The sequence below is a fragment of the Heptranchias perlo genome, chromosome 3 (genome assembly GCF_035084215.1).
Source record: "Heptranchias perlo isolate sHepPer1 chromosome 3, sHepPer1.hap1, whole genome shotgun sequence".
NCBI classification, from domain to species: Eukaryota; Metazoa; Chordata; class Chondrichthyes; order Hexanchiformes; family Hexanchidae; genus Heptranchias; species Heptranchias perlo.
Window position 1 is genome coordinate 37,288,692 of NC_090327.1, and position 27,660 is coordinate 37,316,351.

Genomic DNA, 27,660 nt, shown 5'->3' on the forward strand with positions numbered 1-27,660 from the left:
GATGATCTCTTGTACAACTGAATAGAGGACATTAATTCAATTCCTATAGCAACTTAGGTAGTCGCGATGAGAGGCTTTTCATGGTGAAGTGACAGAGACATAGATCTGGGCCTAGATCACCTGTTTGATGCTGGCCCTGAAAAGAACTTCATATAGGCAGCTGCAACCACCTACTACATAAATAGAAGATGAAGGATAACCCGATGTGCAACTGTGGAGAAGCTATCCAAATTACGAAGCATCTTGTGAAGCTAAGATCCTTCCCTGTTGGAATAACTTCAATTGACTCCATATCACCAGAGGCCAGAGTGGATGACCAACTTGGACGTTAACATTTAATGTTGCTTTTCAAGCTGCATACGAAAGAAGATGTTGTGTAAACAAGTTGCTATGGAGCACAATTAGAAAGTCAATCACCACCATGGCCAATAAATGCGGACTTACCAGCTTTACTCACATTCCAAGAACAAATCATTTTTAAAATCCCTTGACGTTTCCAAGATTATAGAAGCTCAGTAGCTATCATGACACAACATTTGGTCACCTCTATTTGTATGTATCCTAACCCGAAATTACTCTTTTCTCTGTTTTTCCCCCCCTTATCCCAGTGCAGTTTTCTCTCCCGCCCCCCACCCCCCTTCCTTGAGGTGCAGTCATGTTGGGGTAGGTGTCCCTCGGGGGGGGGTGGAAATAGGTCAGATAATTGGGACAAGCCCCTAAATTGGCAGCAGTTGCTGGTACATCGTTAAATTGAGGCTAAGCTGCAAGATGCTAAAGTAGCATCATCAAAACCTGCTTTGGCATCTGGTATGTCATTGGTAAACTCAGGTGAAAAGTCATTTGTATGCTCACAAAAACACATTGTTTCACAACAAAAGGACTGCAAACTCTAATAAATCCAAACCATACGACTTCAAAGGGGTTGACAAAATAATGGCTGTGCCAATTAACAACTTAAAAAAGGTTGCATGATGCCCCCTATGGCTCAATGGGTAGGAACAGGCCATTCAGCCCCCCAATCAGATCATGGCTGATGTGTACCTCAACCCTATTTTCCTGCCTTTGCTCCATATCCCTTCATACCTTCACCTAACAAAACTCTATTGATCTGAGTCTTGATCGTTTCAATTGAAACAACATCTTCACACAGAAACTATTTCCTCTGGTGGGGGAAATCAAGAACAAAAGGGCACAATCTTAAAATTAGAGCTAGGTCATTCAGCAGCAAAATGACAAAACACTTTCATACAAAGGTTAGTAAAAATCTGGAACTCTCTTCCCCAAAAGGCTGTGGATGCTAGGACAGAGAATCATAGGCTTCCATGCTGGGAAAGACTTCACATTGCACCCCTCAAGGTGTGACAGGACAACAGGTCTGTCTCAGGTGGGAGTGATGGCACAAGAGACAATAAACATGGCGACCTCACCAAAACATTGCCGACCTGGAAATGGTAGACTCTGTCCTCTGCACTGCCATTGGGAGATCGACCTCTCCCGGAGGCGCTTATTTCGCTATTAGGTACGGTTCCAACCTCATCCAAGTCCTCATTATTCATGTGCAAACATTGAAAATGGATACCTGCAGGTTAGTCAACCATGGGGGTTGGGAGGGGCATCACAGCTTAGTCCAAACCTGTCCTAACTTAACACAAAGTAGGGTTCAAATCTGAGACCTTCCTGCGTCCATGGCTTAACAGCTTGCTGGATGATCCCATTGAGCCAGAGGGCAGCCGAGTCAAGTTTAGCTAAGTTATTCAACTGCCGAGGGCATCACAGCTGAGCCCAATTCTGTCCCCACCCAAAAGTCCAACAACTCGCATCTCACTTTGGGAAGACATGCCAGAGAGCATTGCAGATCCAAGAATAAAATAGACACAAGAGGGAGAGATGATGAGCTGAAGGAAGGAACTTGCATTTATATAGCACCTTTCACGATCTCAGAACGTCCCCAAGTGCTTTACAGCCAAAGAAGCATTTCTGAAGTATAATCACTGTTAAAATGTACGAAACACGGCAGCCAATTTGCACACAGCAAGGGCCCACAAACAGCAATGAGATAATGGACAGATAATCTGTTTTAGTGAGGTTGGTTGAGGAATAAATATTGGCCAGGACACCGGAGAGAACTCCCCTGTTCTTCCTCCAATAGTGCCATGGGATCTTCTATGTTCACCTGAGAGGGCAGACGGATTAACATCTCATCCAAAAGACAACACCTCCAACTGTGCAGAACTCCCTCAGTATTGCACTGAAGTTCCAGCCTGGAGTATGTGCTTAAGTCTCTGGAGTGGGACTTGAACCCATGACAACCCTCGTCTCTCCCCCCTCCTTCTTCTCCCATTGTTCTTTCAAGCAAATATAAGCAAACTCTGGTTTGGTTTCCATAGGCTGAGTTTATTAGTGGTATAACAGATGCAAACTTGTATGATTTACAGTTTGGTTATAGTTTATAATGTTGATAATATCCAGCGAATATATATAGAAATAGATCTTCTTTTTGCGGTTTACATTGTTAATTCCTAGAGGGGACAAAAAAAAGAGGATATTTAAACAGTTGTACTCATGATCAAGCCTGAGGCCTACCTCTCCTTCACCGGTGACCCTCGGCATATCGGCTAGTCCACATGACTCTGGGGATTCGATGCCAACCCTACCCATCCGGCGGAAACCGGGCTGGTAGACAGTTAAAATCAACCGAGTGATTTACCCATTGATATCTGGCCTGGATCCCTCTGTGTTCAATTTTAACCTGCTCTTCTGAGCAGGCGGCAAAGACACCCTCCGGAGTTCTTCCTTAAATATGCAGATCAGTTTGAACTCTGGCCTGAGTGGGGAAGCCACTGTGGCTTTCCTGCCGAGTGAAGGCCTGTCAGAATAGGCCTAAAATTTCCTTGTGGGGCCAGGAGGAGCACTGTTCCTCTGGGCCCCACAAAGAAAGTTTAGACCTCCCCCTGCCCCGGACTTATTTCCCCCCCCCCCACCAAACGTACCACGAGACCCCCGTGGAATCCCAGTCCCTACACTTACCCGAGAGCCGGCGGGCAGCCATTGGCCACCCGAATTTCCCAGGTCAACAGACGCTCCTCGGATACATCCCACCAGTTGCGTGAGTCAGCAGAGGCCCAGCAGCCATGGCCCGCTTCTGCAGTGGGCAGGCGTCTTTCCCGCCAATGGTTAAAACCCCCCTCGAGTTACTATACATTGCCCACCCGCCTGTGAAATGACAGTCTCGGGATGTGGGTGACGCTGGCAAGGCCTCATCTATTGTCATTCCCTGGAAAACTATTTATTCAAACAATTAAGTGGCCCGAAAGGGCATTAAAAGTCAACCAGGCAGTGTGGGACTGAAGTCACATGTAGGCCCAGACTCAGTAGCATGGCAGTTTCCTTCCCTGATGAACATTAATGAATCAGTTGAGTTTCTAACAATCCGACAACTTTCAAGGTAATTTTTTTTTCTGGTGCCGAGCATTTCCAGCATTTCCTGTTCTTGTTTCAGATTTCCAGCGTGTGTTTGATTTTTGTTCAGGAGATGGAACGAGACGGTCCCAGACTCATCTCCCAAGGAACCCTTACCACCAGCAGAGAAAGGAGACTTTCATCTCATCAGGCTAAGCTAAACTCATTCCAGGGCCCAGAGGTGAAGTGACAGGCCAGTGTCCAAACCCACTTTACCACCCAATCCACCTTCTCCACAGAAACATCACAGTAAAAATGCTGTCATTTTTTCTGAAGAGGGTAAATAGAGAGACAAACATAAAACAAAGATGTGTTAAGCTCCGCAGCATCTCACCATTATAGCGTTGACAATGTCGTTCTTGTTGTGCCTCAGTGCTCGCACAGCTTTCCCTCTTGAAACATTTGCTTGGGCCATCACGAGCTCTATGTCTCTTGCTTCGAGTCCCGTTTCATCCAGCTGAAAAATAAACATGCGCACAACATTTAAATGAGCCAGACCATGTAACCCTTGGAACCTCCCGAACAAGGATTCTGTCCCTTACAGTGCCATGCTGGATTGAGGCCGCTGTCTCTCTCTCTCACTCACTCCCTCAGCACTGGGAATCCAACCAACCCTAGAGTTGATGCCAGGACAATGATATCAAGGAAACAGTGGGATCTGCTGAACACTTTGTGAAGAAAAATGAGCAGCAGCCTTTACTTTAAAAAAAAAAATTAGTTCAGGATATGAGCATCACTAGTAAACCCATCCCTAGTTGCCCTGAGCAGGTGGTGGTGGGCCTTCTTGAAGCTTAAACCATATAAATTAGGTTAAGAGAAGTGAGTTTTCCTTCACATGGACACGAGGTAATTGTGTCATAGGGAGACAAAAATTTATAGAAATAGAAAAGGCTATTAGGCCCAACAACCCCATCTCTTGACAATCAACACTCCTATCACCCATCTCCTTCAATTCCATGAACATAGCTAATTGCCTCGACCCCACTTATTCAGTCCATTTCGAGGTCCTTCCCTAGGTAACTTATCCCATAACTCTATTGCCCTTTGGTTGAAAAAGTTCACTTCCCCTGACATGCTTTCTTGCTCCTAACTTCCTCATTTTTAACTTGTGTCCCTTGGGATTTGAACCAGTCTCCATGGTGACCATGTTAGAGATTAAGATCATTGGAGTTCAGAAGAATGAGAGGTGATCTTATTGAAACATATAAGATTGTGAAGGGGCTTGATCGGGTGGATGCGGTAAGGATGTTCCCAAGGATGGGTGAAACTAGAACTAGGGGGCATAATCTTAGAATAAGGGGCTGCTCTTTCAAAACTGAGATGAGGAGAAACTTCTTCACTCAGAGGGTAGTAGGTCTGTGGAATTTGCTGCCCCAGGAAGCTGTGGAAGCTACATCATTAAATAAATTTAAAACAGAAATAGACAGTTTCCTAGAAGTAAAGGGAATTAGGGGTTACGGGGAGCGGGCAGGAAATTGGACATGAATTTAGATTTGAGGTTAGGATCAGATCAGCCTTGATCTTATTGAATGGCGGAGCAGGCTCGAGGGGCCGATTGGCCTACTCCTGCTCCTATTTCTTATGTTCTTATGATAGTAAAGGAATCCATTTTGTACAAAAAGAATCAATTATATTAGGTTCCATTTTATATCAGCTTAATAGTTAAAAACTTAAAACTAAAAACCTGCAAATGAAGCTGACAGGCAATATCTACAGAATATCAACAAATCTGTAAGGCTGAAACTGGCATCATATAAAATAGCCTTGAATCATTCTAATCTTACATCTATATGTTTATTCTTCTCTGTACATGTAAATAAATATGGTAGTTTATGTTATGTCCTAAGATCGTGCTGTGAAGCTTTTTTGAGTCTTTGGTATGTTGAGCTATTAAGACGTAATGTAAAACCAAGAGTGAAGGTCATGGAGGAGGTGATGTAATGGCCTTTTTAGCTGAGCTCAAAAAGCGAGACCATTGTAATGTGAGATCGGAAGAAGGAGAAAAGAGAGAGAGGAAAGAAGGTTGCACTCAACTGGCTGTAGCATGCTTTCTTCTGCGGCAAAGCATCTTTTGCAATCTCTGAGTTGGCCGTGAGTATATTTGTTCATTTAACCCTTAATAAATCTGCAAATGTTTGACTCCATGTTTCGAACTTATTCTTGGCACATAGACACAGGACTACCACCTCGGTCCTATTATTACAAGAATACATTCCCAACAACCACTTTGCCTGGATCCTTGTTTTCAGATCTCTTCCTAATTTTGAAAACTCTAAAGGAAACAAGCCCCCATCATTATTAACCTTTTCTCTCACCTTCAAATTCCCGACACTCACCTCCGCACTCTCTCAGGGGCACTGCATTCATTTCCGTTGCCATTTCTTTGATTTTTGTGCTGACTGCCTTTTTTCTCTTTCAGTTTTTTTTCCAGAAAGGAAAGAAAAACATAAAACCCACCAAATCGGCCTTCTGTTTGTTTTCTGCCTAATTCCAACATGGCCGCCTCGTGTTGCCTAGATCCCAAATTGGACGGTGAGTAGCGCCAAATCACGAAACTATCACTGGAGCCATTCTATCCCTTCAGTACTGGACATAGTCAGGAAAGCACATAGAGAAGATCAGGATACTATAAAAGGTAATGCTCCATCTGGGAACACTGAGGGGGTCCCCAATTATCTCCTCCTCCCTACTTCTCCATCTCTTCCCCCTTTACTGAAGGCACCCGCCTGAAAAGTTGCAAAGGTGCTTTACCTCCTCTTCCTCGCTCTCCTCCTTAATAGTGAGGGTCGGAGTCGTTTCAGGGATCAGTGTCGCATGCTCAATGGGAACTTTGAACTTCTCGGCCGCAGCCTTGTGAGCCTGCTGGGATAGATCTTCAATCTGGAATAAAAGAAAAAAATAAATATATATCAGGACGTCCCAACGCTTTACAGCCAATTAAGTATTTTTGAAGTGTAGTTCCTGTAGTAATGTAGGAAACATGGCAGCCAATTTACACACAGCAAGATCCCACAAACACCAATGAAATGAATGACCAGATGATCTGTTTTTGGTGGTGTTGATTGAGGGATCAACTTTGGCCAGGCACATGGGGAACTCATCTGTTCTTCTTCCAATAGTGATCTTTTCTATCCACCTGAGAGGGCAGCTGGGACCTCGGTTTAATGCCTCATCTGAAAGATGGCGCCTCCGATAGTGCAGCTCTCCCTCAGTACTCCACTGAAGTATCATCCTAGATTTATGGGCTCAAGTTTCTAGACTGGGGTTTGAACCACAATCTTCTGCCTCAGAGGTGAGAGTGTTACTAACTAAGCCGCAGCTGACACCCATGAGTGGGAGCACAGATAATTACCCTGGCTTCGCTCCGTCTTTTCTCTGCCTCCTGCTAGGGGGAAGAGATCTATGGGCATCGGCCACCCTCCCAGCGACTCAACCAAATGACCGCGCCTCCTGTGTGGGATGGGACGATGCAGCAGGGATTTGCCATGCTAGCAGAATCCCAGGATGAAGCTGGCAGAGCAGGCTTTGCACACCTCCCACCACCCACCAAATTGCTGCAGTCCTGTCCTCGGACAACCTTCCAGACTCAGGATTGCCAACTCTGTTGAGGCCTGAATGGAAAATGGAGACGGCAGGCTTCAGTTGATTGCCGCAAAGTAGGCCAAGTGAATTTTTTTTCTCCTCTTTATAAACTCTGCGACAGGAGCCTATTCTTTGCCCAAGCGATCAATCAGCTCGTGATCAATGGTTTGGCACGAGGCGAATAGAAAAGGGAGGAAGTTGTGCTTCAGTTGTACAGAGCCATGGTCAGACCCCATCTGGAGTACTGCGTTCAGTTTAGGGCACCACACCTCAGGAAGGACATATTGGCTTTGGAGGGGTGCAGCGCAGATACACCACAATAATACCTAAAAGGGTTAATAACCCTTTTGCATAACCTTGGCTTGTATTCCCTTGAGGAATAGAAGGAAGATTGAGGGCTGATCTCAATGAGATGGTTAAAATGTTAAAAGGATACAGCGAAGCTATTTCCTCTGGTGGGGGAATCCAGAACAAGGGGAGATAATCTTAAAATTAGAGCTAGATCAGGAAGCATTTTTTCACACACAGGGTAGTGGAAATCTGGAACTCGCTCCCCAAAAGGCTGTGGATGCTGGGTACATTGAAACTTTGAAGACTGAGGTTGATAGATTTTTGCTAGGTAAAGGCATCAAGGGATATGGAGCTAGGCAGACAAATATAGTTGAGGTACAGATCAGTCATGATCTAATTGAATGGCGGAACAGGCTTGAGGGGCTGAATGGTCTACTCATGTTCCTACCTCTACACTGCCCTAGCAAACACTCACAGGACAGGTACAGCAGGAGGTAGATACAGAGTGAAGCTCCCTCTATACTGCGCCAACAAGCCCCAAACTTAGAACAGCCCCTCCAATGTATCCAGTCCTCATGGTTTTATCAAGCCAATACCCAACAAGGCACGGTCAGTCACTGGTTGTCGTGGTTACTAACAGACGCTCACCTTTGCTTCTCCAAAGACGATGTAGATGTCAGACACCGGACTTTTGAAAACATCTGGCTTCGTTATGACAAACAGGATGTTTTTAGACTTTCTGATTGTTATCCTCGTCACACCATGCACCTGGCGCAGCCCCAACTTGGACATAGCCTGGGACAGAGACGGGAGTGGGGGGGAGCGGGGAGAGAAAGAGAGACAGTGGGGTGGGGGGGGTAGGGAGAGAGAGAGACACACACACACAGACCGGGGGGGGGGGGGGGGGGGAGGGGAAGGGAGACGGAGTGAGAGTGGGAGAGAGTGTTGGATTGAGATAGATGGGGTGAGATAGAGGGGGAAAGGAAGAGAGAAAGAAAGAGATGGATTGAGAGAGGAGAGAAAGATGGGGTGAGAGAGAATGGGGAAGAGAGGGAGGATACAGCAGGGTAGAAAAGGAGAGAGAGGGTAAGACAGAGAGATATATAAAGGAGAGACAATAAGCAAGAGAATGAAAGAGAGAAAGGGAGAGAGACAGTGCGAGGAAAACAGTGAGGGGGGGGTGGGGGGGAAGAGACAGATAGTGAAGGAGAGAGAATGAGAAAGAGACGGAATGAGAGAGGGAGAGGGGGGGGGGGAAGAGAGAGAGAGAGAGAGAGAGAGAGAGAGAGAGAGAGAGAGAGAGAGAGAGTATTTATTACAACACATTTTAAAATCCATGTGGAAGAGTACTAGCTGTTGAGTTTGTCATTGGTTGGATGTCCTTCTCTCCTGCTATACTGGGGTTTATGTTAGATACAGGGAACGAGTGGATGGATTCATGGAGCCACTGAACATGAAGACCAACACGTATCTTGGCTCTCCCACTGAATCACAGAACTCCCTACATCGCTCTGTCTCCAGAGTCATTTATTTCCAGGAAATACATAGATTGTCACCCAGTGCACTGAATGAGGGCTCGGTCAGTGTCTCTGTGTATCTCGATGGGTGTCTTTGCTCGTATGCGTATATAGGCGTGTTTCTTTTTATTCATTCTTGGGATGTGGGCACCTCTGACAAGGCTGGCATTTACTGCCCTGAGAAGGTGGTGGGTGGCCTCCTTATTGAACCACTGGTCATGGTATGACACAACTGAGTGGCTTGCTAGACCACTTCAGAGGGCAGTTAAGAGTCAACTACGTTAGTGTGGGACTGGAGTCACATGTAGACCAGACTGGGTAAGGACGGCAGGTTTCCTTCCCTAAAAAAATTTTTAAAACTGAATTCAAATTCTCAAACTGCCATGGTGAAATTTGAACTCATGTTCTCTGGATTATTTAGTCCAGGCCTCTGGATTACTAGTCCAGTAACATAACCACTGCACTACTTTGTCCATAATGTGTTAGTGCATGCATGTGTGTGCCTTGTATTCATGTGTGTGCCTTGTATTCATGTGTATGCTTTTGTACATGTGTGCGTACGTGTGTTTTGACTCACCTTCCGTGCCTTTTTTTCACTCCGGCTCTGCTTGGCTTTACTGACAGGCTCATCGCCAATCCCAACCGCTTGTGCCAACTGTGACTGCAAGTGATTTTTTAAAATATACAAGAAAAAGTTGTACTTAATATGCACCAACACCTGAGTGAACCGCTGTCCTCATTGATATGAGGAAAATAAGTGTTGAGGACTGGGAAACAATTTACTCCCCACGTGTTAGCATTAAACATTCCCTGTTCAGGTACAGCATGGATTGGATACAGAGTAAAGCTCCCTTTACACTGTCCCATCAAACACTTCCAGGTTGGGTACAGTACCATTTAGATACAGAGCTAAACTCCCTCTACATTGACTAATAAACACTCCCAGCTCAGGTACAACAACAACATCTTACATTTATACAGTGCCTTTAACGCTGTAAAACATCCCAAGGTGCTTCACAGAAGTGTATTCAGGCAAAAATTGACACCAAAGGAGGAGATATTAGGACAGGTGACCAAAAATTTGGTCAAAGAAGTAGGTTTTAAGGAGGGTCTTGAAGGAAGGTTGAGAGGTGGAGAGGTTTAAAAAGGGAATTCTAGAGCTTAGAGCCTAGACGGCTGATGGCACGGCTTCCAATGGTGGAGCGAAGGGAGTGGGGAATGCACAAGAGTCCAGAGTTGGAGGATTGCAGAATTCTTGGAGGGTATTAGCTCTGGAGGAGGTTACAGAGATAGGGAGGGGTGAGGCCATGGAGGGATTTGAACATGAGGATGAGAATTTTAAAATTGAGACGGTGGACCGGGAGCCGATGCAACTCAGCGAGTACTGGGGTGATGGGTGAACAGGACTTCGCACAGGCTAGGATACAGGAAGCAGAGTTTTGGATGAGCTCAAGTTTATAAAGGTGGAAGATGAGAGGCCAGCAAGGAAAGCATTGGAATAGTCGAGTCTGGAGGTGATAAAAGCACGGATGAGGGTTTCAGCAGCGGATGCTGAGGCAGGGGCGGAGATGAGCGATATTACAGATGTTGAAGTAGGCAGTGTTTGCGATGGAGAAAATATGTGGTCAGAAGCTCAGCTCAGGGTCAAATAGGATGCCGAGGTTGTGAACAGGCTGGTTCAGCTTAACACAGTGGCCAGGGAGGGGGATGGAATCAGTGGCGACAGAATGGAGTTTATGCCAGGGATCGGAGACAATGGCTTTGGTCTGCCCAATGTTGAATTGGAGGAAATAGCGCTCATCCAGTACTGGATGTCAGACAAGCAGCCTGACAACACAGAGGCAAAGGAGAGGCTGAGGGAGGTGGTGGAGAGGTAAAGCTGAGTGTCGTCAGCGTTCATGTGGAATGTGATGAAATGACTTCGGATGATGTCACCGAGGGGCAGCATGTAGATGAGAAATAGAAGGGGGCCAAGGATAGAACCTTGGGGGACTCCAGACATAATGCTGCAGGAGCAGGAAGGGAAGCCATTGCAGGAGATTCTCTGGCTACGACTGGATAGGCAAGAGTGGAAATAGGGGAGGGCAGTCCCACGTTGCTGGACCACAGAGGAGGGGTGTTGAAGGAGGATTGTGTGGTCGACTGTGTCAAAGGCTGCAGAGAGGAGGAGAAGAAGGATGAGGAGGATGAGTCACAGAGGATGAAATGTGTGACTTTGATAAGAGCCATTTCTGTGCTATGGCAGGGGCAGAAATCTGATTTGAGAGGTTCAAACATGGATTTGTGGGAAAGATGGGCATGGATTTGGGAGGCGACAACACGTTCAAGGACTTGAGAGGAAAGGGAGGTTGCAGATCGGGCGGTAGTTTGCAAGGACAAAGGGGTCAAGGGTGTTTTTTTTTGAGGGGGCAGGGTGAAGATGGCAGTTGGAGTCCAGAAAGGGAAGTTAGGTGGTCAGTAGTTCAGTGGGAATAGGGTCGAGAGAGCAGGAGGTGGGTCTCCTGGACAAGATGAACTCGGAGAGGGCATGAGGGGAAGTAGGAGAAAAACTAGAGAAAGGTATGATTTCAGGGCTAGGGCAGGGGGAAGCTTGGCTTGGCGAGCAAAGGGAAGGAAGGTTTGCAGCAGAGACAGCTGAACAGGAGGTCTCAATCTTTGTGGCAAAGAAGTCCATGAGCTCCTCCTTGTTGGATGTGAGGGGAAAGGGACAGGAATTTAAGGAGACGTTTGATAGCGGAAAAAAGCCAGGGATTATCTTTGCATTCCAGGATGGTCCTGGTGTAATGAGCAGTTTTGGCAGAGGAGCAGGGCCAGATAGTGCTTGATGTGGTCCAGCCAGATCTAGTGATGAATGGCTAAACCAGTTGTGCACCATATACTTTCAAGTCTTTGTCCCGTGGAATTAAGAGATTGAAGATGGGGGCCGTACCAGGGGGAACAACCAGGGTGGGCGTGATTTTGAGTTTTACTGGAGAGAAGGGCAACAAAGGTGGAGGAGAGGGAGTGATTGAGCAGATCAATAGCTGTAGTAGTGTGATGAATGGAGGGCCAATCCTCAAAAGGAGAAGGTGCCCGAGGTGTAGGGGGACAGACTAAGGTGATAAGGGCCACACCTCTACCGCGGCAGTTTAGGTGTAAGTACAGAGTAAAGGCTCCAAGTTATATAGAAAGGTAGAACTTTTGTTACTTTGACTGCCACAGGGAGCTTTGTGCTGACTGAAGATTGTCAATCTAGAGGTGACATGGGTTGGACAGCCTGACCCCACAGGTCAGTAACCGTCCCTGGACAGCCTCAGCCTTGGCACGCGCTGCACCTCACTCTAGGACAGGTCGCTGCTTCTTAGGTTGTGCACATAATCCAGTAGTAGTTGATGCAAGCAACTGATGTGAGAAGCCTTCACCCCCGCTGTTCCCTCTGACTCCTGCAGCGATATAGGATGCCACTCATTGCAGCCATAACTATTTAAACTATTTTAAAGGGGGTGCAGGAACAGATCAACCTGGGGGCATATGTACACAATTTTTTGAAGGTGGCAGGACAAGTCGATAAAGCTGTTTAAAAAAGGATATGGGATCTGGTGCTTTACAAATAGAGGCATCGAGTACAAAAGCAAGGAAGTTATGCTTTATAAATCATTCGTTAGGTCTTAGCTGGAGTATTGTGTCCAATACTGAGCACCACATTGTAGGAAGGATGTCAAGGCCTTGGAGAGGGTGCAAAGGAGATTTACTAGAATGATACCATGAATAAGGGATTTCAGTTATGTGGAGAGACTGGAGAAGCTGGGATTGTTCTCCTTACAGCAGAGAAGGTTAAGGGGAGATTTAATAGAGGTGTTCAAAATTATGAAGGGTTTTGATAAGAGTAAATAAGGAGAAACTGTTTCCACTGGTAGGAGGGTCGGTAACCAGATGACACAGATTTAAGATAATTGGCAAAAGAACCAGGAGGCGAGATGAAGGCAAATGTTTTTAACACAGCGAGTTATGATCCGGAATGCACTGCCTGAAAGGGTGGTGGAAGCAGATTCAATAGCAACTTTCAAAAGGGAATTGGATAAATACTTGAAAAGGAAAAATTTGCTGGACTATGGGAAAAGAACAGGGAAGTGCAACTAATTGAATAGCTCTTTCAAAGAGCCGGCACAGGCACAATGGGCTGAATGGCCTCCTTCTGTGCTGTATGATTCTATGAACACTCACCGGAATGTTGTTAACCTGTCCCGGAGATACAAAAACTCCATGTCAGGTTTGGAGCAACGTAAACCAATGGAGTATTTATAGCATCCAATGGAAAATAGCCCCAACTAGCATTAAGAAGTCCTTAACAAGTCTTTAACAAGCCCTTAATTGGTGTTTAACAACGATTGCCAAATAACACCAGAACATTAGTTCTAATAAAAACTTTTCTCACAGGGCAGAAAATTCAGAATATTGCAACTGGTAGAAATTTGTGTGTTTTTCCATCCACTTCAATTGCTAACTTTCATAATTATCTGTGGAAAATCTGCCTTCATTTTGCTTAAGTCAGATTGTCAATTTAGTGCAAATTTAAGGCAATTTAGGGACACCTTTGCACTGTGAGCCCACCTCCACTGGGAACTAGGTGAAGACTTCTACAACCTAGGATTCTTACAGCCAGCAGAGTGAGGAGATCAAATTGGGTTGGATTTGAACCCACATCCCAAAGGTCAAACAAGTTTATCGGATTATATCACCCAGTGTTTCCTATTCACAATGTCACTGTGGTAGATTGTCATGATGTTGCACAACAGAGGACAGGAGCAGCCATTTTGTGTAGAACTCTCCAAAGGTTTGTATACAAAATGGCTGCTCCCAAGATGCTTCTACCCAGCATGACTATGGGGTAAGGCTGATCAGGGGAGGAACCCAGAGCATCAATCCTTATTCCACCCATGTCATGGTGTAGGACCTTTATACTGTTGATGGCTAGAACCGTTCAGATAAAGCTTTCACATTAACTTCTCTGTCACATACCTGTTCCTGTCCAGCTGTCGGAACTGAGACCTCGGGCTCCTCAAGCTCAGGTACTGAATCATCGCTGTCTGATTCATTGCAAGATCCTGGTAACATAAAGCGGCAGCATTAGTGAGACAGAGTCACTTAGGCACATAGAAAATATGCTTGACAAAGCAAAACAAAATTTTAAATGCGAAGTAGAATCCACTGACTTGCCCCAGAAAGGGATATGTCTAGACATTTATCAGTGTCTCATTTAATCAGTGTTGCAGTGCTCTGTAGCCTAGAGCTGCTGGTTAGAGCAAGACAGGCCATTTTTAGTGTTCCTCCTGCTGTGATGTCATAAAGGTCTGCTCTATCTACTCTAATCCCATTTCCCAGCTCTTTTCTTGTACTCTTTAATATTTTTCTTCTTCACGTTGGTTTGCTCTTAACTGTTTTGATCAACTCAGCTTCAATATCCAGGTAGGATGCATCTAAATAGCTCTTGAACCAGGCAATATGAGTGGGTTAAGATGCAATTGGGTGTGTTTCCGGAGAGAGGAGGGAACATAGATACTGGAATAGGCCGTTCAGCCCATCATGCCTGTTACGCCATTCAATTAGATTATGGCTGAGCTGTACCTCAAATCCATTTACCTGCCTTTGCTCCATAATCCCGTTACCCAACAAAAATCTATCGATCTCAATCTTGAGGGATATGGGGAGAAGGTGGGTAATTGGGGTTGAGTTCACTCAAAACCAGGGCAGATTTGGGCCCTAATGCTCTTTTCCTCTTCCTAACTGAAAATAATTATGGGGTGAACGTCCATGGGTGTTTTCCCTCTCGTCCGCTGTAACTATGGCAAAAGAGCCATGGGACCCCCAAAAACTGTCTCGCTTATCCGGTATTTCCTAACCCTAACCCGAACCCTAACCCTCCCGCCAAAGTTACACCAGAAGCAGGAAACCCCCCGCAGAAATTCATCCACTATGTTCACAACATAACATCGCAAGATCACAACTTAAGTCCAGGTAAAGAACGCCATTCAGTCCATCTTAGCTCATCCTACCTAGAGGCCTTTCTAATTGTTGGGTCACTCTGCCTGAAGCTCATCCTGACATCTGTCCTGAACAGTTTTAGGCTACGCTCCCTTGTTCTAGTATCCTTATCAGTGCCATTTAAGATCTTGTAGAAAGTGCCCTCTCAGTCGCCTCCTTTCAAGGTTGAATAGCTCAATTCTCTCCCGACTTTCCTCGTCACTCAATCCTTCAACACCAGGGATCAGCCTCATGGCTCCATTCTGCACTGCCTCCAGGGCATGAGTGTCCCCCTTGTATCTTGGTGATGACTGGACAAAGTATTGCAGGTGCAGTCTGACCCAGAGTACAGATTTAGCGTGACATCCTCAATTGACCTAGCAATATACTTGCTCTGGTGACTGATGCTCCACAGTGGTTTGATCTGTTAAATGCCGAATCTAGTTTATCCCCCAGCACCCTCGCTCCACCTCACCATTGGCCTTTAAAGGAGTTTCCTGAATACCAGGCTCTTTGGTTTAAGGGCCAAGAACAATAAAGCAGATTCACAATAAAGCACAGATCCCTGCTAACATTAGCCTAGGCTTTCCACACCCCACCCTCACCAATTTATCAGTAGTTCTGGACTATGAGTTTGTAAAGCCATATGCCCACCTCCTCCCCCTGCTGTTTTCCAAGGCCAGGTCCCTTCAAGGCACAGTATGCCTGTCCATAAGTGGGCGGACATATGGTAATTAGATGCGGAGTAGGGAGACGCAGCCTCTGCTGTATTCCCCATATTTCCCAACATTGGATGTCAGGCCTGACATCCAGAGTTCAAAGGTTGGCGGAGAGAGGGGGAAAGCCGAGGGGATATAAAAAATAAAGGCCTGTGCAAACGCTTTCACAGCATGGCTCCCATCAGCAAACAGAATTTTTTTTTTTTAAATGGGGTGATAAAAAAAAAAGCACACACCATCTTTCTCCCAGTAGGTCCTGAGGCTTGTGCATGTAAATCTCTGCCCCCTAGTTTGACACAACTCTCCAGTAAATTCTGGGGAGCCTACCTCCTCCACCAATATCCTCGCAGGGAGGTTTGCTAGTGCTGTTGGGGAGGGTTTAAACTAGCTTGTAAGGGGGATGGGAACCTGAGCATAGATTCAGATGGGACAGAAGCAGAGCTGGAACTGAAAGGCAGAAAAATTAGTAAGTGTGGAGGGCGGAGGAAACAAAGGTTAGAAACTAGACAACAAAGGAGTTTGGCAGTGCTTAATGGTATATAGCTCAATGCAAGGAGTATAGTGAATAAGGCAGATGATCTAAGGGCACAGATAGACACATGGAAGTATGATATCTTAGCTATTACAGAAACATGGCTTAAAGAGGGGCAGGAATGGCAGCTCAATGTTCCTGGTTACAGAGTTTTCAGACAAGATAGAGAGGGGGATAAAAAAGGAGGGTGGAAATATTGGTTAAAAAAAACAATTACAGCTGTGAGGAGGGATATGTTAGAAGGATCATCAAATGAGGCCATATGGGTTGAGCTAAAGAGCAAAAAAGGGGCAGTCACATTGCTGGAAGTGTATTATAGACTCCCAAACAGTAAGAGGGAGATAGAAGAGCAAATATGTAGGCAGATTTCTGAGAAGTGCAAAAATAGGGCAGTAATAGTAGGGGATTTCAACTACCCTAATATTAACTGGGATACAAATCAGTGCAAAAGGTGTAGAGGGCACAGAATTCTTAAATTGCATTCAGGAGAACTTTTTTAGCCAGTACGTAGCAAGCCCAACAAGAAGGGAGACAGTTCTGGATTTAGTTTTGGGGAATGAAGCTGGGCAGGTGGAAGGAGTATCAGTGGGAGAGCATTTTGGTGGTAGTGATCATAATTCAGTTAGATTTAGCATAGTTATGGAAAAGGACAAAGATAGAACAGGAGTAAAAGTTCTAAATTGGGGAAAGGCCAATTTTACCAAGCTGAGAAGTGATTTAGCAAAAGTGGACTGGAAACAGCTACTTGAAGGTAAATCAGTGTCAGAGCAGAGGGAGGCATTCAAGGGGGGAGATTCAAGGGGTTCAGAGTAAACATGTTCCCACAAAGAAAAAGGGTGGGACTGCCAAATCTAGAGCCCCCTGGATGACAAGGAGCCTACAGGGTGAGATAAGGCAAAAAAGGGAAGCTTATGTCAGACACCAAGAACTCAAACTGCAGAAAGCCTAGAGGAGTATAGAAAGTGCAGGGGTGAAATTAAAAAGGAAATTAGGAAAGCAAAGAGAGGGCATGAAAGAATATTGGCAAGTAAAATTAAGGAAAACCCAAAAATGTTTTATAAATACATAAAGTGCAAGAGAATAACTAAGGAAAGAGTAGGCAGGCCTATTAGAGACCAAAAAGGTAACCTATGTGTGGATGTGGGTATGATTCTTAATGAATACTTTGTGTCTGTCTTCACAAAAGACAATGCAGAGATTGTAGTTAAGGAGGAGGAGGAGTGTGAAATATTGGATGGGATAAACAGTGAGAGAGGAAGTATTAAATGGATTAGCATCTTTGAGAGTAGATAAATCGCCAGGCCTGGATGAAATGTATCCCAGGCTGTTAAGAGAAGCAAGGGAGGAAATAACGGTGACTCTGACCATCATTTTCCAATCCTCCCTTCCTACAGGCATGGTGCTGGAGGATTGGAGGACGGCCAACAATTGTACTGTTGTTTAAAAAGGGAGAAAAAGAGATAGACCGAGTAATTATAGGCCAGTCAGTCTAACCTTGGTGGTGGGCAAATTATTGAAATCGATTTGAGGAACAGCATAAATCGTCATTTAGAAAGGCACAGGTTAATCAAGGGCAGTCAGCATGAATTTGTTAAGGGAAGGACATGTCTGACTAACTTGATTGAATTTTTTGAGCAGGTAACAAGGAGGGTCGAAGAAGGTAACGTATTCAATGTAGTCTACATGGATTTTAGCAAGGCTTTTGACAAGGTACCACATGGCAGAGTGGTCAAAAAAGTAAAAGCCCATGGGATCCAAAGGAAAGTGGCTAGTTGGATCCAAAATTGGTTCAGTGGCAGGAAGCAAAGGGTAATGGTTGATGGGTGCTTTTGCGACTGGAAAGCAGTTTCCAGTAGGGTCCTGCAAGGCTCAGTACTAGGTCCCTTGCTCTTTGTGGTATATACTGACTTGAATGTGGGGGGGCTTGATCAAGAAGTTTGCAGATGATACAAAAATTGGCCATGTGGTTGATAGTGAGGAGGAAAGCTGTAGACTGCAGGAAGAGATCAATGGACTGGTCAGGTGGGCAGAAAAGTGGCAAATGGAATTCAATCCACAGAAGTGTGAGGTAGTACATTTGGGGAGGGCAAACAAGGCAAGGGAGTGCACAATAAATGGGAGGATAGTAATAGGTGTAGAGGAACAAAGGGACCTTGGAGTGCATGTCCACAGATCACTGAAGGTAGCAGGACAGGTAGATAAGGTGGTTTAAAAGGCATACAGGATACTTTCCTTTATTAGCTGAGGCATAGTATATAAGAGCAGAGAGGTTATGCTGGAACTGTATAAAACATTGGTTAGGCCACAGTTTGAGTACTGCATACAGTTGTGGTCACATCACAGGAAAGATGTGATTGCACTAGAAAGGGTACAGAGGAGATTTACGAGGATGTTGCCAGGGCTGGAGAATTTTAGCTATGAGAAAAGATTGGATAGGCTGGGGTTGATTTCTATGGAACAAAAGGAAGCTGAGGGGTGATTTAATTGAGGTATATAAAATTATGATGGGACTAGATGGAGTGGATAGGGAGGACCTATTTCCCTTAGCAAAGTGGTCAGTGACCAGGGGGCATAAATTTAAAGTAATTGGTAGAAGAATTAGAGAGGATCGGAGGAGAAATTTTTTCACCCAGAGGGTGGAGGGGGTTTGGAATTCACTGCCTGAAAGGGTGGTAGAGGCAGAAACCCTCAACACATTTAAAAAGTACTTGGATGAGCACTTGAGGTGCCGTAACCTACAGGGCTATGGACCAAGTGCTGGAAAGTGGGATTAGGCTGGGTAGTTCTTTTTCAGCCGGCATGGACACGATGGGCTGAATGGCCACCTTCTGTGCCGTAACTTTCCATGATTCTATGTAAATCATTCCAGAGCTGGAAACATGCCCAGGGTCAGGGCCCGGTGCATTCTGGGGCAGGCCCCAGCAGAGATTCTCCCTAATCAGAAAGCCTAGGCCATTGTCCTCTCATATACTTCAGAAGGGAAGCTCCACATTTGCATTACAGATCGATTTTTTAAAAAATTCATTCTTGGCGTTTATTGCCCATCGTTAGTTGCCCTGGGAATGTAGTAATACAACTGAGTAGCTTGCTAGGCAACTTCAGAGGACAGTTAAGAGTCAACCACGTTGGTGTGGGACTGGAGTCACATATAGGTCAGACTGGGTAAGGACGGCAGATTTCCTTCCCTAAAGGACATTAATTACCTCTGTTGACAGTGGTGATCTCATGTATCCTTTGCCTCACCGGGATCTGGGCGTCCCTGGATTCCGATTTATCTGGGTCCTCCTGGGAAGCGCTTCTTCTCCCAACATCTCGAAGTGGGATTGGGAAAGGCAGCTCGTTCTCACTGGAAGAGCTGGACTCTGACTGGCTAAAAGCATGACGTGTCTGGCGGTCGGGCTCGATGTCCGAGGACCTGGCTGCAGCTTGGACGGAGTGTGGGCGGTCAACTCTACGGCACTGCTCCAACTGCGCAGAGAGCTGCAGGGCTACAATAATAGAAGGTATTTTAAAGACATTACTAGACAAAATATTTGCGTTACGAGTTAAAGATTTATTTACTTTTTATATTGAGAAACCTAGGTGAAGCGACATTGGCCAGAGTACACGGCACGACCAAGGCTGAAAAGAGCAGGAGAGAAGACGAAGTGAATCAGCAATTAGTGACGTCAAGCTTTGGTTTTGAACTGACGCCAAGCTTTGGTTTTAAAAACCCAGTCTGTGAGCCACTTGCGCCTTCCAAACACTGGGAATTCAGCCCATGAAAGTCCTACGTCCTATTTGTGCTTATATTTCTTCATCTTTGGTTTATCCTGTTTGAATTTTGTGGGCCCGGAGGTTTGGAAAGGGCTGGTCTTAGAGCTGTAGATAAATCCGAACTCAGAACACCAAGATCTGTATCAGCAACTTGAGATAAATGCAAATTAATGAGAATGTAGATTTAAAGTGCACATATGCAGTCCACTCTCACCTGACTCAGAAGGTCCCACTCCAGAGACTTGAGCACATAATCAGTGACGCTTCAGTGCAATACTGAGGGAGTGCTGCACAGTCGGAGGTGCCGTCTTTTGGATGAGATGTTAAACTGAGAACCCGTCTGCCCTCTCAGGTGGACGTAAAAGATCCCATGGCACTATTTGAAAAGGAGCAGGAGAGTTCTCCCTGGTGTCCTGACCAATACTTATCCCTCACCCAACATCACTAAACAGATTATCTGGTCATTTATCCCATGCTGTTTATGGGATCTTCTAGTGCCCAAATTGACTGCGGTATGACAACAGTGACTACACTCCAAAAGTACTTCATTGGCTGTGAAGTATATTGTAGGAGTAAGGGAAGACCGAAGGAGGTGAGCAGCTCCACAGTGTTGAGTTTCTAGGAAACTATCAGGGTAGGAGATGGTGCGATGTTTTGATTTCAACACAGTGAGAATACAAGGAGGAGGAAGAGCCTGTAGGATGGTGTGGAAACAAGAGAGGAAAGAGAAGAAATATCTATTTTATCATAGATTCAACAGAACGAGAGGGGTTGGTGGCTAGAGGTGAGAGGACACATTCAGCAACACTGTGACCTTTGCTTCACTGAATGGTACAGGGAATAGTTTGCATTCAGTATGACTTAATGAAGAGAGACGCTAGCACCTTAAGCGAGCACAGGGCTGGAAGTTTAAATCAAACTCACGCCCGTGAAATTAAAATGCTGACATTGTCCTAAATATGCCCCTCACCTCAATGTCACTTACCCGCTAAAGCAATCGACCTCCCAAGCAGCTTCTCGTGTCCATGGGCTTTCCTATAATCCTTTTATATTGGATACAAGCTAGAGTTTTAAACTGCTGAGGGGAATGGATAACATAACAGCTCCACCTTGGTCTTGACATCCTGTGTGCAATGCCACGGAAGGTCAACTAGTAATATTAAAAGTCATAATTATAGCACTTACTTCCTGTAAGCACGGCACTTACTTCCTGTCACATTTTAGCTATCACACTTCCAAGACCACACTTTAGGGAGCTGCTGGTATATATACACACATTTTTTTTTAAAGTCTTGCGATTGCTGCATGTCCATCACACACCGGAGGTCACAATCCATGTTACGCTTCAAAGTATCTCACTCTGTACAAATGCAAAGATCTTTTTGTGAAAAAAGAAATCCAGTCTGAAATTTTTAACCAGTTACAATTGCACTCTGCTTAACCTCAGTAGTTCATATGTAGCTACATTTGCTACATCAGCTGGATTTGCCCATTAGAGAGTGGCAACATTAAAGGCACAGGCCAGGATAGCAAATGAACATTCTAACCATGCTCCAGATTCCAGACAATGCCATGACTAGTAATTTTAAATGTTGTAAACGAAGATAGAAAGAATTTGCATTTATATAGCACTAATCAAGTCTTTCAGAGACAAGAAATTCACAAGCAAGAAATTATTTTGAAGTGTAGTCAATGTTGTTACGTAAGCCAACGCAGCAGCCATTATGCACACAGCAAGATCCCACAAATAGCAATGACCACGGTCTTGGTTGAAGGAAGAATGTTGGTCCAAACATCTGAGACCACCCTTGAATGGTGTCATGTGATCTTTAAAACCGTCTCAACTGAGTCTTGGTTTAACTTCTCATCAAAAGGACGGCAACTCCAACAGTTCTGCACTCCCTCAGTACTGCACTGGGAGTGTCAACCTGGATTATACACTGTAGTGCTGGAGTGGAACTTTTTGATCCAGAGTTGTTTTTAAACTTAAGCAAGCTAGCACTTGTGTTAACCATATAGAAGATTATGGGGTGGTCTGATCAAGCTATTTAAAATGTTAAAAGGCTTTTGATCCAGAGTTGTTTTTAAACTTAAGCAAGCTAGCACTTGTGTTAACCATATAGAAGATTATGGGGTGGTCTGATCAAGCTATTTAAAATGTTAAAAGGCTTCAGTACGGTTGATACAGAGAAACTATTTCCTCTGATGGGGAAATCAAGAATGAGGGGGCATTATCTTAAAATTAGAGCCAAGCCAATTAGGAGGAAAATCAGGAAGCATTTTTTCCCACACAAACGGTAGTGGAAATCTGGAATTCTCTCTCCCAAAAGGCTGTGGATGCTGAGGCAATTGGAGCTGTAAAGACTGAGATCGACAGATTTTCGTTGGGTGAGGGTACCAAGGGCTATGGGGCTGAAGTGGGTAAATAGAGTTGAGGTACAAATCAGTCATATCTAATTGAATGGTGGAACAGACTTGAGGGGCTGAAAGGAAATTGGTCCTACATCTGTGCCCTTACCAGTGTCCTTCAGTCACCCCTTGTTGCAGTATATTTGTACAAGTGAACTGCTGGCTGGAGAGAGCCTGAGGGGGTGGGGAGCAGCCATTTTGTGCAATGTATGAAAAGTATGAAAAAAAGACTTGCATTTCTATAGTGCCACTCATGACCTCAGGATGTCCAAAAGGGCTTTACAGCCCATGAAATACTTTTGAAGTATAGTCGCTGTTGCAGGGAAACGCAGCAGTTAATTTTTGCACAGCAAGATCACACAAACAGCAACGTGATATGTGAAACTGATCATCTGTTCTTTAGGTGTTAGTTGAAGGATAAATGTTGGCCAGGAAACCGGGAGAACGCCTATGCTCTCCTTCAAATAATGCCATAGGATCTTTCACATCCACCTGAGCAGGCAAACGGGGCTTCGGTTTAACATCTCATCCGAAAGACAACACCTCTGACAGTGACACTCCCTCAGTACTGCACTGAAGTGTCAGCCTGAATTATGTGCTCAAGTCAGAAGCCATAATCTTTTGTCTCAGAGACGAGAGTGCGTCCACTGAGCCATAGCTGACACCTGAACTCATGAGGGAGAAACCATGATGCACTGCTTCCTTTTCAGGAGGTGATTGGAGGAGAACTTTATGATGTCCCAGACAGTGATCTCTTCACAAGATGGCTGCTTCTAGAGTGCCTTTCATCAGCAGATCTAAAGCATAAAACAGGGTAAACAAGGTACACCAGTAAATGTACAGATATTTCCCTATGTAACATTTCAGATTGTGGGCAAGTATAGGGACAGTTGCCTCACTCAGCGTGGTGCTGAGCCACGCAATTTTGGTTCGATCCCCGGCCTGTGCTGAGCTTGCTGATCTTATCTGGGATAGCAATAAATGCCAATAGAAATGGTGTTGAACACCCCTGGGTCAGGGGAAGGAGGTAGATGAATCAGCCAGGGTTCCGTCCTCCTCGTCACCATCCAGTCGCCCCTGCTTGAAAGTGCGTGCACGTAGGTGTCAGGTGAGAACAAAATTGGACTTGGCTGTGGCCCACCCCTCCCAAGGTCGACTTGCCTGCCGACACTCACCGACTGGATGCACACGTGAAAAGTGGCCATTTGATCGAGGTAGCAGACAACCAAAGATGAGGGAGAGGCGAAACAGGAAAATTGGAAGGAAAAAATTTTATGGAACAATTCAACGGATTAATGGGTTGAAATTACTTTTTGGCAACATTAACTGATGAAGGTTTAACATCAGTTAATGCACTCTTGTGCCTACATATTAACGGAGGGACTACCCATTTATTTTTAAACAGGTTAATATCTTAAATTAAAATCGCAGACAGAGGAAGGTTATATGAATGAGTTAAACGTTCATCTGTATAATACCGGCCACTTTAATCTCTACCCTTTTAAAAAATTACATTCGCCGGGAATTTCCTTGAAGAAATAGGGCCATCTTGATTGAGGAACAAACCCCATCTGTGGTTTCCATTGAAGTTATGAGGGCTGATCAGGTGAATCTCCAAGGAAAGTCCTGACAGTTTTTTTTCCCCCCCCACCCACAGTGAGAATTGGTTATGTTAAAAGCCTGGATTTACTGCTACAGACAGATAATCACGGCCTGGATCACAGAAGTGGAAAGATCCCAATGTGGACCAATACCCAGAATGCCAGTGCAACAGGAGAAGGCATGGCGTGTTCTAAATACAGTACATGGTTTCAGAAGAGTGGGCAGAGGGTTCGTCACTGAAACTATGGAGACCTTCACCACATCTCTTTGGAATAGATTGGAGTCTATATTGTGAGTCAAGAGACAGGTTTTCTGGCATTTTTTCACACAAACGGTAGTAGAAATCTGGAACTCTCTCCCCTAAAAGGCTGTGGATGGCTGGGTCAATTAAAATTTTCAAGACTGAAATTGATAGATTTTTTTTAGGTAAGGGTATCAAGGGATATGGAACTGAAGTTGAGGTACAGATCAGCCATGATCTGATTGAACGGTGAAACAGGCTTGAGCGGCTGAACGGCCTACTCCAGTTCCTATGATAGGCAAATTCAGCTGGTATACTTGTGATTTTTCTCAATTCATGGTCAGGTCCCTCGTGGATATAAAATGTCTCACCTCTGAGGGTGCAAAAGTAGACTTGTCAAGTCTGGTTCCATAACAAGCCCACATTTGATGCATTGAGTGACATAGTGATAGAGGTGCTGGAAGAGTCTGTTAAAAGAAAGCATTTATATACCACCTTACCACATTGCGCAGAAATGTCTCAAAACACCACTTAATCATTTTCAAGTGTTAAGTAAGTAAACACAGCAGCCATTTGTGCAGAGCAAGATCCGCCAAACAATAGTGAGGTGAATGACCAGTTCATCTGTTTTGGTTGAGAGAGGAATACTAACCAAGACGACTCCCTGCTCTTCTTCAAACAATGCCATGCGATATTTAATGCTCACCTGAGCAAGTAGACAGGGTCTGAGTTGCCTTCTCCAAAGGACAGCAGCTCCAGTAATACAGCACTCCCTCAGTACCGCACTGGAGTGCCAGCCTAGATTCTGAGCTCAAGTCCTGGAGTGGCACTTGAACCCACGACCTTGTGACGTAAAGGCAAGAGTCAAGTGAGCCAAACTGAGATGTTGAGATAAAAGAACCATGATGTGGGGGGAGGGGGAAGAGAATAATATCACGTTGCCACTGTACAATACATATATTTAACCAATAAAAAAATCCAAATAAATTAATTTTTATTCTCAAGTTTTTACCAAATGGAAACTCTTTACCTGTTGGTTTCTCATCCAAATCCATTGCATCAGACAGCTTAAACTCTTCATGGCTTTTATCTCCTCCTGATGGGCTTTCAAACGTAGCAGCATGCTTTGAGAAGATTTCTCTGTCCTGATGTCCTAAAGTCAGTTTACATGATGGGGAGGATGCAACAGCAGAAAAGCAGTCGTTAGCCAGTTCAGGACAGGTTGTGGAGGGAGCTTTATCTGGGGAGGGAAGATCTACAACAGAATGGATGGGCGTAGGAGCAAAACCGAATTCTGTCATTGAAAACGCAGAAGAAATGTTACTCAATGTAGCATGAGGACATGCAAGAGATTTATCTGGAGCACTGCGAGATACATTGAGCAATGTGTTGAATGCTGGCGTCTCTGCCAGCGAATGACCAATGGTGGAGAGATGCTCAGAATGATGTGAATTACCTAATCTTTTATCCTGAGTGCTGTCACCACTCACATCGGGTGAAGCGCAGTGATAAGTGTCAGCCTTTTCTTCTCCATCACTACCCACTAGGCAAACAGGTTTTTGATCTGGAGGTGGGGTCTCCAATGATGCACTGTTGTCTTTTTCGCTGTAATGCAATCGTTTGCTATTCTGTGTGACCACAAAAGCATCAGGTACAGTCTGGTTTATATCTGAACTGGATTGAGAGTTTACTTCTAAACCAGGAACATCTTGGGTACCTGACCAACTCAATTCTTCAGACTCATGGTGTTGACAAGAATCCAACCCATCACTGAGTGGACCTGTGCCCACCTTTCTTTCTTCTAAATCTGCAGGCACCTTCATTGACAACTCCTCCCGTACCTCCTCGCATTTTAAAGCGACCTCATCAGCCTTACGGTCCTGAATGGAATGTTGTGCTATTTGACAGACAGAAGGGATGGACAAAGCTATGTAAACTGGCTCTGATGACAGGACTGGGTGGTCACAGGTCTCAACACCTTCTGACCTGGAACCACCTGATGCAAGTCCAGATTCTGGTGCGAACTCTGAAACTTTAGACGGCAACATTGTCTTATAAATCTCCTCTACTTCTGAATTTGGTTTCTCAGCTAAAATGTGGCTCATTTCATTGCCTGGGCTTTCCGCTTCAAACTCTGACCCATCTTGCGTTACAAAGGTCACATTTTGCTGAGTGACATCAGGGGTCCTTGTGTGATCGTCAGTAGTTTCTTGTTCGAATAACTCAGTAACATCCTCAGTCGAGCTTTCAGAATCCTTCAGACACTCGCCAGTTAATCCTTGTGCAGACTCTGACAATGCCGAGGTAGAAGGGCTCAATCCTCTTGAAGAAACCGAGATCTCCAAATTGCAATGAAAAGATTGTGGTGCAGTTTCACAAATTTCCTGTTGTCGATTAGTCACTGTTAGTGTTGAGTTTGGGAGTTCAGATTGATTATTGGTTTTTCTTTGCTCAAAGTATAAATCCTCCTCTTGGCCAGCGCTGTGCCCTGGTGATATCTCTGGGAGTTCTGTATGGCAGGAGTCAATACCTGGTACAGAATCAAGGAGATTTAGTTGATCGGCATAACTGGCTTGTGGGATAGTTGAAATCTTGTCTCGCCCACCTTCCACTTCGGATACTTGGTTTATGACCTCCAACCGACAAGCATCATCGCTTAGCTGGATATCAGGGAGTTCCATTTTTCCACCATCATTTGTTGATGCTGTCTCTGCAACTTCTAATGTACTATCACCACCTCCTGGTGGAAGGCTGGAGAAACCCACTTGACCAGCATTATCTCTTGGACTCTCATCCAAGTTCACTATTGTGCTCACATTGTTTCCCGGTGTTGCATCGGACATATTTAATTTCCCACCATCTGTACCTTGTGAATCATCAATAGCATCGTCTGTTGATGCACTACCTCCTGACATTGAGACCACTGCCTCAAGTTTATAAGCATCACCTTCAGATGAGCTGTTAGGGAACTCTACTACACCACTAGAATTTTGTGGTATGATATGTGACACATTCAATATACCCGTATCACTACTTTGTGACAAATCTGTGAGCTTGTCTTCTTCACCTTCATCCTCCTCCTCCTCATCATCAACAAGGTCATCATTATCTTCTTCTGACATAATATCTATGATCTCCAAATTATAAGGAGCATCACCTGACAGAACATCAAAGACTTCTGTTTGATCCCTACCATCTCCTGGTACTGTGTTCATGACTTCTGATTTACAAGCATCATCTCCCGGTAATATATCAGAGAGCTCGGTTTGGTTCACATCTGTTACTTCACTAGAATCATGTCGCAATAGGCTACCAGACTTCTCCATCTGGGAACCGTGATCTCCTGAAATTTCTGATATCCCATTAGATTTTCTTGGGAGGGTATCTGAGTATTTAGCAGCATCACTGATCTGTGATTCATTTAACAGTTTATCTTGACTTATCACGGTACCATTAGCCTCTGATTTACAAGCATCATCTCCTGGTAGAATGTCACAGACTTTCACTTGACTAGCCTCCATATCTTCAAACTTGCTACTAGTGGCATCTCCT

At 44.9% G+C, this 27,660-nt stretch overlaps 1 protein-coding gene across 2 annotated transcripts; it reads right to left on the reverse strand.

The window, feature by feature from the left end:
• Positions 1 to 2,373: 2,373 nt before the first annotated feature.
• Positions 2,374 to 27,660, reverse strand: LOC137312196 (nascent polypeptide-associated complex subunit alpha, muscle-specific form-like). Of its 2 annotated transcripts, XM_067978858.1 has the most exons (9): positions 25,565 to 27,660; positions 25,139 to 25,261; positions 19,304 to 19,588; positions 13,848 to 13,933; positions 9,427 to 9,510; positions 7,981 to 8,127; positions 6,211 to 6,339; positions 3,794 to 3,916; positions 2,374 to 2,519 (listed from the first exon to the last, which is right to left on the reverse strand). In XM_067978858.1, the coding sequence occupies exons 1-9, from the start codon at positions 27,627 to 27,629 to the stop codon at positions 2,505 to 2,507; spliced, it is 3,057 nt and encodes a 1,018-aa protein (XP_067834959.1). In that variant the 5' UTR covers positions 27,630 to 27,660; the 3' UTR covers positions 2,374 to 2,504. The 2 variants fall into 2 exon arrangements, with proteins under 2 accessions (XP_067834959.1, XP_067834955.1); XM_067978854.1 differs by having other exon boundaries at positions 25,139 to 27,660.

Coding starts and splice junctions, on each gene's coding strand:
- LOC137312196 (XM_067978854.1), bottom strand. CDS start 27,629: ATGGAGGCTAGTCAAGTGAAAGTCTGTGACATTCTACCAGGAGATGAT. Junction 6,340..7,980: donor TCGTCTTTGGAGAAGCAAAG/GTGAGCGTCTGT, acceptor CTTTTATTCCAG/ATTGAAGATCTATCCCAGCA. Junction 3,917..6,210: donor AGGAGAGCGAGGAAGAGGAG/GTAAAGCACCTT, acceptor TTTATTTTTCAG/CTGGATGAAACGGGACTCGA.